Source organism: Heterodontus francisci, chromosome 1 (assembly GCF_036365525.1).
Source record: "Heterodontus francisci isolate sHetFra1 chromosome 1, sHetFra1.hap1, whole genome shotgun sequence".
Lineage (NCBI taxonomy): Eukaryota > Metazoa > Chordata > Chondrichthyes > Heterodontiformes > Heterodontidae > Heterodontus > Heterodontus francisci.
The window spans coordinates 179,802,307-179,820,382 of NC_090371.1; the positions used below are offsets into that span (position 1 = coordinate 179,802,307).

General features: G+C 42.5%; 1 protein-coding gene across 3 annotated transcripts in view; it reads right to left on the minus strand.

The window, feature by feature from the left end:
• The window catches only part of fras1 (Fraser extracellular matrix complex subunit 1), a 617,312-nt gene that overhangs the window by 111,433 nt on the left and 487,803 nt on the right, over positions 1-18,076 (minus strand). For all 3 annotated transcript variants that reach the window (XM_068039139.1, XM_068039130.1, XM_068039149.1), the window contains 6 exons: positions 17,318-17,471; positions 13,398-13,661; positions 12,267-12,455; positions 10,114-10,233; positions 8,787-8,966; positions 6,551-6,675 (listed from right to left, as the gene is read on the minus strand). In XM_068039139.1, the coding sequence (XP_067895240.1) occupies positions 6,551-6,675; positions 8,787-8,966; positions 10,114-10,233; positions 12,267-12,455; positions 13,398-13,661; positions 17,318-17,471 (1,032 nt within the window). The remainder of the gene's footprint in view (positions 1-6,550; positions 6,676-8,786; positions 8,967-10,113; positions 10,234-12,266; positions 12,456-13,397; positions 13,662-17,317; positions 17,472-18,076) is intronic.

The following is an 18,076-nucleotide window of genomic DNA, read 5'->3' on the forward strand; positions in this document are numbered from 1 at the left end:
TGACAACTGAGTGGTTTGTTAGGCCATTTCAGAGGGCAGTTAAGAGTCAACCACATTACTGAGTCTGGAGTCACATGTTGGCCAGACCCGGTAAGGATGGCAGATTCCTTCCCTAAAGGGCATTAGTGAACCAGATGGGTTTTTATGACAATCGATGATATTTTTATTAGACCACAACTGTGTCTCGTTTTCAATTCCAATTTTTTTTTTATTAATTCATTGAATTTAAATTCCACCAGCCGCCGTGATGGGATTTGAACCTGTGTCGCCAGGGCATTACCCCAGGCCTCTGGATTACTAGTCCAGTGACATTATCACTATGCCACCGTCTCCCCAAATCTTATATATTTATAAATTGTTGTAGAAGTTAATAAAGCAACATAAAAATTAATATGGGTCAATTAGCTTTACGAATAAAGGGCAAAAATTGCCACATTTACAAGTTGGTTTGTAGAAAATAGTCAAATTATTATTCATGAACATTTGCAGCTGTGGCTTTGGGCATTAAAAATATACAAATGTATTTCATTTGAATCTACAAATGTCAGATATTTCTCATGGTTTGTAAAATAAACATAATTTCACCACATTAGAAATATGAATACCTGCAAATGATGGCCATTCTTAGTTCCTGTATGTCTTGCCTGATTTTGCTAAAAACAGATTTACATAAGAATTCAGCTGATATCATAGGGGAAGCATCAAGAGTCTTTGCTGCTGTTGCAGAATCTCGCTCACTGCATTGCATGGTGCAAATTCAGGTGTGGCTGCCCATGATTTTACAACCATTATAGAACATAGATAGAACATAGAACATTACAGCGCAGTACAGGCCCTTCAGCCCTCGATGTTGCGCCGGCCTGTGAAACCATCTGACCTACACTATTCCATTTTCATCCATATGTCTATCCAATGACCACTTAAATGCCCTTAAAGTTGGCGAGTCTACTACTATTGCAGGCAGGGCGTTCCACGCCCCTACTACTCTCTGTGTAAAGAAACTACCTCTGACATCTGTCCTATATCTATCACCCCTTAACTTAAAGCTATGTCCCCTCGTGTTTGCCATCACCATCCGAGGAAAAAGGCTCTCGCTATCCACCCTGTCCAACCCTCTGATTATCTTATATGTCTCTATTAAGTCACCTCTTCTCCTCCTTCTCTCTAACGAAAACAACCTCAAGTCCCTCAGCCTTTCCTCGTAAGACCTTCCCTCCATACCAGGCAACATCCTAGTAAATCTCCTCTGCACCTTTTCCAAAGCTTCCACATCCTTCCTATAATGCGGTGACCAGAACTGCACGCAATCCTCCAGGTGCGGCCGCACCAGAGTTCTGTACAGCTGCAGCATGACCTCGTGGCTCCTAAACTCGATCCCCCTACTAATAAAAGCTAACACACCATATGCCTTCTTAACAGCTCTATTAACCTGGGTGGCAACTTTCAGGGATTTATGTACCTGGACACCAAGATCTCTCTGCTCATCTACACTACCAAGAATCTTCCCATTAGCCCAGTACTCTGCAATCCTGTTACTCCTTCCGAAGTGAATCACCTCACACTTTTCCGCATTAAACTCCATTTGCCATCTCTCAGCCCAGCTCTGCAGCCTATCTATGTCCCTCTGTAACCTACAACATCCTTCGGCACTATCCACAACTCCACCGACCTTCGTGTCATCCGCAAATTTACTAACCCACCCTTCTACACCCTCATCCAGGTCATTTATAAAAATGACAAACAGCAGTGGCCCCAAAACAGATCCTTGCGGTACACCACTCGGAACTATACTCCAGGATGAACATTTACCATCAACCACCACCCTCTGTCTTCTTTCAGCTAGCCAATTTCTGATCCAAAGCACTAATTCACCTTCAATCCCATACTTCTGTATTTTCTGCAATAGCCTACCGTGGGGAACTTTATCAAACGCCTTACTGAAATCCATATAGACCACATCCAAGGCTTTACCCTCATCCACCTGTTTGGTCACCTTGTCAAAAAACTCAATAAGGTTTGTGAGGCACGACCTACCCTTCACAAAACCGTGCTGACTATCTCTAATGAACTTATTCTTTTCAAGATGATTATAAATCCTATCTCTTATAACCTTTTCCAACATTTTACTCACAACCGAAGTAAGGCTCACAGGTCTATAATTACCAGGGCTGTCTCTACTCCCCTTCTTGAACAAGGGGACAACATTTGCTATCCTCCAGTTTTCCGGCACTATTCCTGTCGACAATGACGACATAAAAATCAAGGACAAAGGCTCTGCAATCTCCTCCCTGGCTTCCCAGAGAATCCTAGGATAAATCCCATCTGGCCCAGGGGACTTATCTATTTTCACACTTTCCAAAATTGCTAACACCTCCTCCTTGTGAACCTCAATCCCATCTAGCCTAGTAGTCTGTATCTCAGTATTCTCCTCGACAACATTTTCTTTCTCCACTGTAAATACTGACGAAAAATATTCATTTAACACTTCCCCTATCTCCTCCGATTCCACACACAACTTCCCACTACTATCCTTGATTGGCCCTAACCTATCTCTAGTCATCAATTTAATAATCAGGCAATTGTAGGCAGTGTGCGCCCGCTTGCGCCTCAAGTGGGCAAGGATGTTTCCGGAAGGGTCGAAAACCAGGGAACACAGTCTCAGCATAAGGGATAGGCCATTTAGGACTGAGATGAGGAGGAATTTCTTTATTCAGAGGGTGGCAAATCTGTGGAATTCTCTACCTCAGAGGGCTGTGGAGACTCTCATATAGTATGTTCCAAGACAGAGATCAATAGATTTCTAGATATTAAAGATATCAAGGGATATAGGGATAGTGTGGGAAAATGGAATTGAGGTAGAAGATCAGTCGTGATCTAGATGAGTCTCCTATTTTCTAGTGCACCTGCACTTCTTATTCTAAGCAACAGATCTGCAGATAACCAAAACTATTCCGTCACGAGATAAAGTGCAATGAGCCATTCAAACTAATGATATGGAAACAACTCAGGTTTCAACAGATTAATTAGGTTGAATACTGTAGGAACATGGTTCCAATTTGAAGCAGCTTGCCGGCTGCATGCAAATGACCCCTCGCCCTGAAAATGGCTCAGGCCTCATGAAGTTAGAAGTTGAAGTTGGCAAAAGTTAAAATCAACAACATTCTTCTTGTGTTTTTTTCCTGTTCTCTTAACTCTAATATTTTCTGTGTCTTTCAATTACTCTTCCACTCTTTTACTTTGTGTGGCTCTCAGCTGTTTTACCAATGAACACAACTTATATGTCTTAGGTATTTAAAAGTCTAGACTAGACAGCAAGATGGCAGCTAACATAGACTGGGTCAGAGGTGGGCACCGGGATATCATGGGAGGAGAGGTTGAATACTGGTCCCACAAAGAGGTGTTGGAACACACAGGAGAGGGAATGGGGAAGTGACTGATGGGGGAAATTTTGGAGAAGGAAGGTTGAAGACAATAAGCACCAGGATGTGGTCTGGAAGGATTTCAGGGAGCTGAGAGTTTGAAACACATGAGGTAGCAAGAGGGGAGCTTAGGATCGAGAGCTGGCAGCAGGTTGGATTCTAGAGCTGGCAGCATGTTGGGTCCATGAGCTGGCAGCAGGTTGGATTCTGGAGCTGGCAGCATGTTGGGTCCAAGAGGCAGGTTAGATTCTAGAGTTGGCAGCATGTTGGATCCAAGAGGCAGGTTAGATTCTACAGTTGGCAGCAGGTTGGGTCCAATAGCTGGCAGCAGGTTGGATTCTAGAGTTGGCAGTAGGTTGGGTCGAGAACTGACAGAAGGTTTGAGACTGAGAACTGGCAATAGTTTGAGGCAGGAAAGGGTAGAAGCCACGGTAGAGAAATATTTTTTAAAAATTGTATGAAAAGAATTAATGAAATTGATTTTAATAAGTAAGTTTGATTTCGCTTGAAAATAGTAATCTGTCAAATAGACAGAGATAAAAGTTGTTCCATGGCTGCAAAACCAGTGCTAGTGGAGGGGCCGGGCACGGCTACAGCAAAAATGCTAAATGAAGGAAGGAGTCAAGCCGACCAGAAAAGCTGGCATGATGTAGATTGATGTCTTCCCTGAATGAAGGAAGAGCAGGAGACTGTGGGGCTGTGAGCCGCAGGGATGAGAGGCTGGGCACAATGGAGGTTGGAAACCCCCCAAAAAACATCACCCCCCAAGGCCCCTTGGAGAACACAATTTATGGATAAGTGCTAGGCAAAGCCAAGATCCACGAGATCAAGGATGTTTGTCGAAGTGAAAATGGTTATACCTACTGGAGGATGGGATCTGAGGCAATGACATATTCCATGGTTTCCAAACTTTCAGAATGTGTTGAACAGCTAATGTGGTCCCACTATTTAAGAAAGGTTGTAGAGATAAGCCAGGGAACTACAGACCAGTGAGTCTCACGTCAGTGATAGGGTAACTATTGGAGAAAATTCTGAAGGAGAGAATCTATCTCCACTTGGAGAGGCAAAATTTGATTAGGAATAGTCAGCATGGCTTTGTCAGAGGGAGGTCATGCCTAACAAATTGAATTTTTTGAGCATGTGACCAGGTGTGTAGATGAGGGTAGTGCAGCTGATGTAGTTTACATGGATTTCAGCAAAGCCTTTGACAAGGTCCCACATGGGAGACTTATCAAGAAAGCAAATGCACATGGAATACAAGGTAACTTGATAAGGTGGATTCAAAATTGGCTTAGCTGTCGGAGACAGAGTGATGACAGACGGCTGTTTTAGTGACTGGAAGCCAATGTCCAGTGGCGTACCACAGGGATCTGTGCTGGGTCCCCTATTATTTGTCATTTATATAAACGACATAGATGACTATGTGGGGGGTAGGATCAGTAAATTTGCAATGACACAAAGATTGGCCGAGTGGTTAACAGTGAGGTGGAGTGTCTTAGGTTACAGGAAGATATAGACGGGATGGTCAAATGGGCAGAAAAGTGGCAGATGGAAATTAACCCTGAAAAGTGTGAGGTGATACACTTTGGAAGGAGTAATGTGACACGGAAGTATTCAATGAATGGCCTGACACTGGGAAGTTCTGAGGAACAAAGGGACCTTGGCGTGTTTGTCCATAGATCTCTGAAGGCAGAAGGGCAGGTTAATAGGGTGGTGAAAAAGGCATAAGGGACACTTGCCTTTATCAATCGAGGCATAGATTACAAAAGCAGGGAGGTCATGTTGGAGTTGTACAGAACTTTGGTAAGGCCACAGCTGGAGTACTGTGTGCAATTCTGGTCGCCACATTATAGGAAGGATGTGATTGTATTGGAGGGAGAGCAGAGGCGATTCACCAGGATGTTGCCTGGGATGGAACATTTAAGCTATGAAGAGAGGTTGGTTAGGCTTGGGTTGTTTTCACTGGAGCAGAGAAGACTGAGGGGTGACCTTATCAAGGTGTACAAGATTATGAGGGGCATGGACAGGGTGGATAGGGAGCAGCTGTTCCCCTTAGTTGAAGGGTCAGTTACGTGGGGTCACAAGTTTAAGGTGAGGGACGGGAGGTTTAAGGGGGATTTGAGGAAGAACTTTTTTACCCAGAGGATGGTGACAGTCTGGAATGCCCTGCCTGGGAGGGTGGTACAGGCGGGTTGCCTCACATCCTTTAAAAAGTACCTGGATGAGCACTTGGAACGTCATAATATTCAAGGCTATGGGCCATGTGCTGGCAAATGGGATTAGGTAGTCAGGTGTCTTTAATGCATTGGTGCAGACTCGATTGGCCGAAGGGCCTCTTCTGCACTGTATTATTCTGTGATTCTGTGTTTTTTGCCTTGGAACCTTGCTGCCATCTCTCTCACCACTCCATTTTTGAGGCTTTCCTATCTGGCTTCTGCTCTACCACAAGCGGTATGACTGCACTGGTCAAAGTTGCTGCATCCACGTATGTGTTGATGATGTTCAGCTCCATCACTCTGCCTTCTTCATCTATTGAAAGGCTCTAGCTGCACTTTACAACTGCCTTCTGACACAAGGCCCAGATAAGCCAAAATTGCCTCCAATTTTATGTTAGCAAAACCAAAGCCATTCTCTTTGGTTCCTGTCACCACCTATATTTCTTGACTTCATCAAGCTCTCAGCTGTCAACTCAGATGAATCAGGAGGTACAGACCATGACATACCATGCAAGCACAAATTCAGCTTAATCCTCACACCTGTTCTGAATTCTCAAATCCCTCCATGATGTCACTCAACCCAACATTTGTGATCTCTTCAAAATGTAAGTATCCTTTGCTCCTCTGACATAAGTCCACCACTGGTGGCTTCATGTTCATCTCCAGTCCTCTGGAAGACCCTGCAACTTGTTACTTCTTCTCCTGCTTTCAAAAACAGTCTCAATGGCCTACTTTGAGACTTTTACCCTGATCCTCGCTGTTATCCTTTTTTCTGTCCAGCTTGCCATCCTCCTTCATTGTATGATGCTTTCAGATATCATGCAACATATCAGGAACATTTTGGAATGCTGGTTGCCAGTCTCAACACGGTACCTGTAGTTTACCTGCCCCCAAAATTATTAATTTTTACTGTACCTCATTGACACCATCGGACACTGAAAAGGTGAAATCGTCAGAATGTTTTTCCTCATCGCTAGTGTGGACGTACTGAATGCTGCGAGCTGCAAGGTCAGCCTGAGTAAAATAGGTAACCTTAGTTCCTGTTGGAAAGAATAATCATATATATTAATGACTTGGATGTGAATGTAGGGGGCACAATTAGTAAGTTTGCAGATGACACCAACATTGGTGGTATAGTGGACAGTGAAGAAGGTTGTCTAAGGTTACAACAGGATATAGATAAACTGGGAAAGTGGGCAAGGGAGTGGAAAATGGAATTTAACGCAGACAAGTGCGAAGTGATGCATTTTGGGAAGTTAAACCAGGGCAGGACATATACAGTGAATGGCAGGGCCCTGGGGAGTGTTGTTCAGCAGAGAGACCTTGGGGTGCAAGTACATAGTTCCCTGAAAGTGGCCACACAGGTAGACAGGGTGGCGAAGGCGGCGTATGGCATGCTTGCTTTCATTGACCGAGGCACTGAGTACAAGAATTGGGACGTCATGTTACAGTTGTATATAACGTTGGTTAGGCTGCACTTGGAGTATTGTGTGCAGTTCTGGTCGCCACACTACAGGAAAGATATGATAAAGCTAGAGAGGATGCAGAAAAGATTCACAAGGATGTTGCCTGGTTTGGAGAGCTTGAGTTATAAAGAGAGATTGGATAGGCTGGGTCTGTTTTCCCTGGAATGAAGGAGGCTGAGAGGGGACATGATAGAGGTATATGAAATTATGAGAGGCATAGATAGGGTAGATAGATAGAGTCTGTTTCCCCTGGTAGGGGTGACTAAAACTAGAGGGCATAGATTTAAGGTGAGAGGAAGGAGGTTTAAAGGGGATCAAAGGGGTACATTTTTCACACAAAGAATAGTGGGTATCTGGAATGAGCTGCCTGAGAAGGTGGTTGAGGCAGGAACAGTAGCGACATTTAAGAGGCATCTGGACAGGTACTTGAAAGAGCAAGGCATAGAGGGATATGGAATTAATGCAGGCAGGTGGGATTCGTATGGAGAGGCATTATGGTCGGCATGGACGCAGTGGGCCAAACTCTATGACTCTAATAAAATACAATGTAGATCATTCTAGGTTGATTGGTATAAATAACATGAAATACACTTTTGGAATATTTCAGCAGCTTTGCATTAAAAAAAACAGTTAGATTGGCAAAGTTGCCCCCATTAACCATAAGGATTTAACACAATTTTCAGCTGATTTGAATGCAACTGTGTGAACAATATTTAGCTCCCCATCACAAGCTGCTGAAATTCTGAATTCTATGACCAGTTCACAGAGGAAAATGACTTTTGGAACTGGACCATATTTTCACTTGTGTCATTAGTTTCGGCATCAAGTTTAGCAGTTCAGACCTGGCTCACTTTCCCAACATGGAGATGAAGAGCCAAACAAAACTTTCTTTGCTCATCGCTAGTTGCCATCAATAGACATTTTTGCTTTTGGTTCCCTACCTAACATTAATTCACTGTACAATCAGTCCTTTAAAAATGACTTATACCTTGATCTAACTTATACATCGAAGGTTGTAGAGTGACTAAAGCTACAAAAAAAGCATAATTATGGAGAGAAAGACAAACCATAAATGAATTATTTACAAAGCTTCTCTTTCAGAACTGCAAAACTAAATGAAAAAATATTTCTGAAAATGCTAATTTTTGCTCATTACAGTTGCAATTATTATAGTAAAGATAATTACCATCTTAAGATTTGCACTCCAGAAGGGGTAGTGAGGGACAATATATTTCCCAAAAAACACAACTGAATTTCTCACTTAACTCTTGTAGAATAAAAAAAGTGGGTCAAAATATTCATAAGTTCATTCTTTTAAATGTTAAATGTTAGTGTCACATGAGTTTACTGGTCCAGATTGGAATTGGTTGTCAATTACTCTCCCACCTCCAAAGGAACAGTGAGATCCAGGGAAGAAAGAAAACAGGCAAGATTCCACTTTGTGGATAGTCCTAATTAAAGCCTGGACACCTTGTTCAGGTTCCAGCCTAACCCAAGAGCGCACTGTCCAATTTAAAGAATGCTGGTACATTTTCAAGCTGAATAATTATTGCAAAATTAAAACTAGCCCCGTCATTTGAACAGCTTTATTACACTGGTATCCATTTCAGTATCATGATGTGTGAGCTGTCACACCTCTAGAGCTAGAAGTAACCCAAAAGTTAAATGAACTTTGCTTATTTTACCTGGAGAAGCAGCATGCTCAATATGACCCAACTGGGGTTGTTTGGTTAACCTGTATGTCAGTTCGCCAGGCTCACTATCCTGGTCAGTAGCTGACAGCTGAAGGGTGGTTATTTTTTTCACTGTGTTTTCCTCTAGTACCAAGCCTTTATTAACTACAATGGAAGGTGGTAGCTTATCTTCTGCAAAATGAAAACACAAATTAACATTAATATCCAGAACATGCATAAAAAAAGAGTGGTTACATTGTATAATGTAAATATGATCAGGAAACATTCCAAATCTTAAGTTTGATTTTATGAAGTAATAAAAGGTTGGGTCAATAAACCCATAGGTGGCAATCCTGACAGTTAGACATCTTTGGTGCCCTCCAGTGATGACGGTGCCTGTGGCTACCAAAACTTTGGCACAGTTTTCCTGTGGGGGAGGAGGTGTGTAGGTGGGAATTGGTCAGGGCCCCCCTCCCCTGCCCCACCCAACACATGCTCCCCTTACCTTTCCTATCTGCAAGGTTCCAGGTCCCGGACCTTTCATGTTTTCAGTTTCAATACTTATTCAAACACTGCTTAAAGGAAAACAGTGAGTACTGCTGTGAAGATAGCAGAAGCAGCAAATGAAACAATAACAGCCTTAAGAAGCGAAAGCTTCACTGTAACTTCAGCAGGAGTCTGCTCCAACGGTCAGAAATAAGACATGGCTAAACGCGGGATCTTTCTCAAAGGTCTGTTGGGGACAAAGTTAACACCCCTCAAAAATGGCAATGATCCAGGAGGGGTGGAGCCAGGGGTGGAAACTCCTTACATCAGGAAACCTGCTTTCCTAGCCTTAAAAGGGACCTGGCATAATGTCACCAGCAGAACGTCTGAACCACTGATAGAAGTGTGGCCAGGATCATGGGTTGAACCCTTGAAGAAACATTTATATTTTCTTGAATATTTATCTTAAAGTAACCACCTCTTTTTAGTTTTAGCTTCCTTTTGGAGAGGACCCAATACCACACCAGCCTGTCAGTCTTGCTGTACTTTGTGGCATGCTTCCAATGCTGGGTGAACTATATGCAACCATTATGGTGTGGGCACCTACCATTGGCAGGCTAATGAAAGAACCTTCGTCAACCCCAGAAAGTCTGCTGGGGTCAGCGACAGAGTATGTTGGAGGGTGCATTCTGGCATTATGCCACATTGCACACCACCATGAATTTTTGGGGACTTAATGTTTTGTCAATACAACAGAAAAGTTACACAGGGTAAATGTTAAGTTTACGGTGGTGACACTTACATCCAAGATTAAAATGAAAGTCTTTAATAACAAGAATGAGGGCATTCTCACCCAGCACACTAATGAAGAAGGACTGATCAATTAGTTTATTTCCATCTGTATCAACAACATCAAATTTGAAAGCAAAACTTCCACCAGGCTCTCCCTTTTCATGACTATACTCTACGTAACCTGTAATGCAGAAAAAGTGATTCATGGTAAAAAGAATTGTCATTTAGTGTTTCAGTTTGATTTGATTATTTTATCATTACTACTTTAAATTAACATTTAAATAAGTTATTGGATAGTTAAAAATAGTTAAAATCATTACAAAACAGTCTGGCTTCCCTTTCAGGAGATCTGTACAAAAGACCACACTCATCAACATTGAATTATTTTCCTATAGAAGGGAAGGCCGATAAGAGAGGAAACAGAAAAGTACAATATCTGAAAACCTGAAGCTTCGCAATAGCAACAATCCACCTCAACCCCACTCCATCCAAAGTCAAGAAAGATCAAATAGACAGTGAATGTGCTGGGTGCCTCAGCATCTTAAACAAAAACATTTAGTGTTTCAGGTATGACACCATCAGAATCTAAAAGGTTAACACTAATTTTTTTCTCCTTCAGATGATGACTGACTTAGTCTGCATTTCCAGCATTTTCTGTTTTTATTTCAGCTTTCCAACATTTCCTGGTCTTCTATTTCTAGACAAGATCTTACAGATACTTTTCTAACTTCAGGCAGCTGGAGTGGAGCCTCGGCCAGTTAGAGGTAGGTACATAATTTCAAGCAATTTTTTGACCATTAACTTAAATGGTTGGATAATTAAGTCACAGTGAGACACCCAAATTACCAAATGAAAACAGAAAATGCTGGAGATACATCAGTTGGTCTGGCAGCATCTGTGGATAGAATAACAGAGTTTACACTTCAGGTCGATGATCCTTTGTCAGAACTGAATTCCCAACAGGCGCTTCCAGTGGATAAGACTGGATGCATAAAATTTACCCTTATTTTACCTAACAGTAGCAAACTCTCCACAAGATTAAGCTACTTCCAATTTTTATCCACATAAATGATCTTTGCATTTTAGCATTTCCCATTCAGTTTTAAAAGACTAACACAAAGGTCATAAATGCACAATATAGAAAAAGGATACCTTATATGATATTGCTGAATATAATCCACAGACATTACTTTACTCATGGAATAAACACATTATTCATACGAAGCATCATCTGTCTTGTCATATTATGATTACAGTGGAGGGAAAATTTCCATTTTCATGTTGCTAACGGTAGCTTCACCCCCATCAGTGGGTTGAATTTTACCGACCCCCGACGCCGTGGGTCGCGGTGCGGGGGCTGGTGTAATTCTGTGGGGACAGGTCCGCCTCGACCCGCGACGTCGAGAAGTCCCCGCCACATATTACCTAGCGGCAGGCCCTTCATTTGCATATTTAAATTAACATTAATATGTAAATGTACTTACCTGCAGGCGGCGGCCATCCCTTGCCGATTTTACGGCCGCCATTCGTGCTTCGCGCGCCTTCGGAACTCCATATGGAGGGTTGGGCGAGCGGGGAAAACAAATTTAATTGGTTGTGCGAATGGTGGCAAGGGGTTAGAGGCCAAATGTTAGAAGATTGGGGGGGCGGGGGGGAAGTTCTGGAAGGAAATAAAGTATTTTTTGACAATGAGTGCCAATTAAATGACCATTGTGGGGATTGGGGAAGGGCCTCTACATCTTTACTAATTAATAAAAAATGTTGATTTATGTACCTGTAAAAATTAAAATTAATTCTAAGGGCTTAAAACCCTTTAAAAATGGCACCGTATGCCTTTCCCGGGGACGTGGCGGCCAACCCTACACATCACTGGAGGCGGCCGCTCCGCACCCTCCATTAAATGAGGCCCCTCAGGTAATATTGCGGGTTCCTAGGCGGCACTTCTGTGTTGGTAGGCCACCAGCCAGTATTTCAGTCGGTAAATGGTCGGAAAGTCATGGAGATAAATGTGTGCCTGCATTTCTGCTCTGTGCTTCTGGCAGGTGAGTTTCCTGCGAGCAGCATGAAGCTGCACATTATTCCCTATATTGTTTATTTTGCATTTGATATTACCAGATAAACAACTAATTACTGGCACCTATCTATACACAAACTGAGATGGAGGAGTATTTTGTTAAGAAAATACATACTGTTAGTAACTGAGGCGTCACTTACCTTTGTTAATATCAGCTTGGGTAAATCTTTTAATGGGACCCCTGATTGAAATTTGAACCAAATTGTCATTTTTAGACATCTGCAAACGTCCGACTGTGGGGTCTTTGGTTATGACAAACTTGAGATTTTCATCATCAGAATCAATATCTGTAGCTTTCAGGTGCTGCTGTGTGATTACTGATACAGAGCCTAAATGTAAAAGAGAGGTTACTTCATTAAATCAGCAGATGTTGTGTAATTGACAGCTCTTGTTTGTTTTGTATTGTATAACAGAATATGTGCAGTAGTGTCTAGTCTCTCTCCTAGTTTTAATCATTTGAAAATCCTGGACTGTGCCCGTGATTTCCTTCACGCATTGCCTGTGAGCACAGTTCCCTCAGAAGCATGAACCAGCGCTTACATTTCTCTACATACATTAGAAAAAAAATGCTGCAGACTCCAAGGCAATAATCCATCTCAAAAGAAAGTTTATTTGGCCAAATTGCTTGGTATTTACTAATGTTGTTTAGTTGGCACTTCAATGCATTTTCTCCTCTACTGAAGATTTCTTGCTGTAGTATGTTTGCACCGCTCAGGTTCTCTACAGTCCCCATGGTCATATGAGCTAAGATAGGGAATGTTAACAGGGTACTCAATAACAGAGCATCACAGTAGAGCTCAATTCTGTGCTCACCGCCATATTCACAAATGCACTTCCCAGCAGAGGTTCTTGGATAGTGGTTGAGGATAGAAACTATCTTCCTCCACCAACCAAACCCAACAGAGCTAGATTTACAGAGCTCTGGTTGCTCTGTGTCCACCTGCTGGTACCTGCATACCTGTATCTGAAGATATAGGTGAGATACCTCATGTTAGCAGGTGAATTACAGAATCCTTATGACAATGTTATTTTAGATAAGATCTGTATTTTTCTACCTCTTGAGTCTAATGGGGTGCATTTTCATAGGGGTTCTCCCACTCATCCACCATAATTTCAGCGAAAGGGCTGCCAGTACCCCAGAAAAACGGAGTCGGCATTGTTTGCCAAGGTTTCTGCAGTGTTTCCAATTAAGTTACAACAGACAAGTGGGAGATCCCCTATAGAAATTCACCTCTAAAAGTTTTCCAGATTACTTGAACTCTTGTTCTTACCTGCTGAGAACTGTAGGCCACGGTTGATTATTAATCTCGGTGCCTCATTCTTCTGTTTTTCCACATGGAATTCCATTTTCCCATTCTCTGTGTACAGGCCATCTGTAAAGGCGAAGCGGAACTCATCCAACTGTATGTTGGTTCCATCATGGGTGTAAACAATTAGCTCATCCAACACATCCTGGTAGGTGAAGGAGGAGCCTTGTGTAAGTATGCGGCCATTTTCCAGAGGCTCTGAATAAAACTGCCTTTTCCGTAGCTTGCCTGTTATATTTAATTAAAATAAATAAGTTATTTAAACAGCACTTGTTTCATACTCTTATGAACGTTAAGAGCATTACAGTAGCACAAAGTGTTAAAGCACCAATGTATTTGCCTCAAAGCAGTAGAATTTGGGTTCATACCCATGATTCCTGAAGAAGTATGTTCCTAATTTTATCCATGTTGCAATGGGAAATCAGCTAGCAAAGGTCAAGCACTTCTCCGAAGGGAGAGAAAGGGCTAGTTACTCCAGTCTGAACTCATGCAACTCTTAACAGGTAACAACAACAAGTTGCATTTATATAGCACCTGTAATGTAAAGGAAAATGTTCCAAGCCAATTCACAGATTGGTAAATTAAAATTGGACACCAAGCCAGGAAAGGAGGAATTAAAAGGGGTGACCAATAGCTTGGATGAAGGGATAATGTTTGAGGAGGTTTTTGATGAGTTGGTGGGGTTGAGGAAGGGAATTCCAGAGATTAGGATCCAGGCTCTGTTGCAAAGATGAGGAAGAGGATTTTAAATGTGAGGATTTGGGGGACAGGGAGCCAATGCAGGTTAGTACAGACTGGAGTGGAGGGCGAGTGAAAATTAGTGGGGACAAGAAGTGTGTGGTAGCATGTTGGGGTTTATGGAGGATGGTGGATGGGAGGTCGACAAGAAGATCAAGTGATAGTGACTAAAGCTGGAGGTTCTGAACATATATATGAGGGCAGATGGGCAACATTGCAGAGGTGGTAGTAAGCAGTTTTTTCAATACAACGTGAAGCTCAACTCAGGGTTAAACAGGTCACTAGGTTGCATACAGTCTGGTTCAGAATCAGTGGCAAGGTTGTGGAGATTGTGGCAGGGTCAAACATAATGGACGGAATCTTCTGGTGATTATTTATTTTCAGAAGTCGGGTCCATTTCCAGTTCTCGACCCTGCATGGATCCGCGGTGCACACTCTGAAGTGATCTTCTGGGAGGCAATTGGCTGCCTCCATTTTCGCCATCCAATTAAGGATGCTTGGTGGGTTCCTTAGGCTGCAGGCTCAATCAGCAGCATTGGAAGGCCGTCAGCCCCACAAGATGAGGTGAGTACTGCTCAGGCAGAAAGGAGAGTGTGAGGGCGCCTCAAAATGGAGGCAACCTTGGAAGTATGGATAAAATTTGAAAAATGAAGAGGGACGAAGCCAGTAGGCCCCTCAGAGCAGAGAGGAAGCCCCTCTGGAGGATTCCTTTGGGCCACAAGGGCAGCCTTTCCTACCCATTGGGGCATAGAACCTCCAGTTCTGATGGTCACCTGGCCTGCATTTGGGAGATGTCTCCATGGAGCTGCTGGGCTTAGCACTCAGCAGGAGTCAAATCCGACACCAGGAAGTTCCTGTCGGAGTCCTCCCCCTCATTGGGTACTTAATTGATGATTATTGGCTACCTGTTGCTACTGTTGTTCACCTGCCTCTGGCAAGATCACCCAGACCCGCCTTCCTAATCTCCAAGTTTACTCTTGGCCTTCAAACCCACCTCCCTTGGACCAAGAAAATTCCACCCAATGACTTTGGACTTCTGAAGGTTGAGCTAGAGGAAGACTTGACTGGGTGTCAGACAAGCAATGCAACAGAAAAGGCCATCAATTTCACTCTGCCCACAGAGCAAACAGGAAAGTAGGACTGGCCTGCGAGAAGATCTCAGGTTCATCTTGTCATGTGGGAAATGTATTTAGGTTGGAAAGTCTATGAGGGAGGAAGAGATGATAAAAGTAAATAAATTATTTGGAATAATATTGTTGATTGTAGAACTAGGACACATATCAGCTGTGAACAGTGGTAGATGTACTGTTTGAATGGAGATGAGCAAGACTGTCAAGAAAAATCCAACAGCTAAAAGACATGGGTCGATATGATAATCTTCAAGGATGCACCTACATTAAGTAATTCAAATATGAAATAAACATAAAATGATAAGGAATAAGAGATAAGGTTACCATTCCGAAGCCACAGAGACAACAAAGTTCTGAGGTTTGATCCTCAGTGTGTGCTGAGTTAACTGATCATATCTGGAGCAGCAACAGGATATCTATAATTGGCCAGACAAACCTACGTTAGGAAAAGGAAAAGTGGCTAGGGGTCTGCTTGCCATCATTCCCTGCTGTAAAGTACATCATGTGAGGACAGGATGTTCACTACAAATGGATAGCCTATGGAACTCACTGTCAGTCCTCAAACATGAACAACAACTACTTCACTGATGCACCAAAGGATTCCACCACCTGCTGAGTTGTACACCACCAAGGAGTCAACACCTTCAGGAGAGGGTAGATGTGGAGGGGAGAAAATTGATAAATAGAACAAAAGGACGCTCAACTTGTCAGGTCATTCCAAAATAATTTAGCAAGGATTGTCAAAAAAATCATAAAATGATTGCCTATTGTCGTGATAGGCCCCGACCTGCCAAGAATGAGGCACATTCATTTTGTCATGAACATTGATTTTAAACTGTTACTGGAGTGAAGAAAGGACTTCTTAAACAAATCAGCTGTGGCTGGAAATGATATTTGCATATTAACAGAGGTGCTTGGAAGGACAAAGGACCATTCCCTAACACATTCAACCCACAATGGACCTTGATCACCAGGTGTTGTGTGTAACAGGAGCATTCCAGAGACTGCTAAGGTGATGCAATCCAAGATGTGGTCAGACCAGTTAGTCACATGACTTAGCTGCTTGGCAACCTGGGTTTTTCTGAATTGTACAAACAGTTTGAACTGAGAGTGTCTGTTTGCTCCTGGACTGACAAGATCTCTCCTGACTGCTCCATCTCTTTCTCATGGAACTCCAAATCTACTGAAGACATATGAACCCCAAAAGAGAAAAGTCTCCTACAGTGAACAAGGTTTAAGAAGAATACTGGGCCCCAATGAAAAGCAAGATCTACCTACAATCAAGAACTCTACAGTGAGCTCAAAGAACTGTAACAAAAACTCTTCAGATATTGCCTCAAACTTTTCCACTTTATTTTTCTTCTGCTCTTTTCTGTTTCTATTTGCATGTGTGTATCACGTATGCATGCTCGCGTGAACGTGTCGTGTATCCGTTGGCGTTAACCGAATTAGAGTTTAAGTTCAAGTTTAATAAATTTCAACTTTTCTTCTTTAAACCTAAGAAAACCTGTTTGTGCTGGTTTCTTTGCCTTATAATTGAAAAGCGGTGAACAAGAATTCACCAAAGGGGAACTAAAAATACAGTGTGTTTAAAAGTAAAACCCTGTTACGGTAAGACCAGGTGAAGGCCGAGAGGGACCCCTAGACACCTTTCTCACCTGGTTGTAACACAATAGCAAACAATTATTTACCACCCTCCTCCCCACCTCATTCCTTACACTACCACCCCACCACCACCACTCCCTCTCTCTCTCATCCTTAGGTTTGCATATTGTGAAATTATTATAAAACCCTCAGGCTCAAGAGGATGCTCAAGAGGCCAGAATTATTGGAGTGCTGGGGGTTTGGGGGCTGGAGGAGATTATGTGGGGTGGACATGGAGGGATTTGTAAGCAGGGATGTTAATATTAAAATCAAGGTGTTGTTTGACTGGGAGCCTTTAACAAAGACCTCCCCAGTGATTCAACTCGCAAATAGCCTGTCAAATCCCTTATTGAGATCTGCCCATGGACTTACCATGGCTGGGTTTTTTGGTCACTCTTAAAACCAGTTCATTCTCTGGTGTGTCCAGGTCAAGCAGACTAAGTGAGGTATTTCTGATCACTACACTCGCTCCTTCCTTTACTTGCACAGCTTCAACAATCATTTTGGGAGGTTCATCATTCTTCCGCTGGTGAGAGAAACAGGGCAAATGAACTTGTTTCTGGCATTTTGATAGTATGTATATGTAGAATAATTTCGATAGCATTAACAGTTGGCAAAAATGGCTTGCACACACAATATAAGACAAATATTAATGCTGAACAGTGATGAAAATGCTATTAAATGGTAACATGGTTAACCCCAATTTAGAGATCAGAACTCCTAATCTCTTTTTGTTCTCTGACTTATACAGAATTATATAGAAATTACAACATAGAAACAGGCTATCCAGTTCAACCAGTATGTGTGGGGGTTTATCCACCACACAAGCAGTAGTCATAGAAATATGCAGAGCTTGCAGGACAGAAATAGGTCATTTGGCCCAACTTGTCGATGCCAGTGTTTATGCTCCACACAAACCTCCTCCAACATTACTTCATCTAACTCTATTAACATACCTTACTATTCCTTTATCCCTCAAGTACTTAAATAGCTTCCTCTTTAATGCATTAATGATACTTGGTTCAACTACTCCATGTGGTAGCAAGTTCCACATATTGACCACTCTCTGGGTAAGCAAGTTTTTCCCAAATTTCTTATTGGATTTATTACTGACTAACTCATATTTATGAG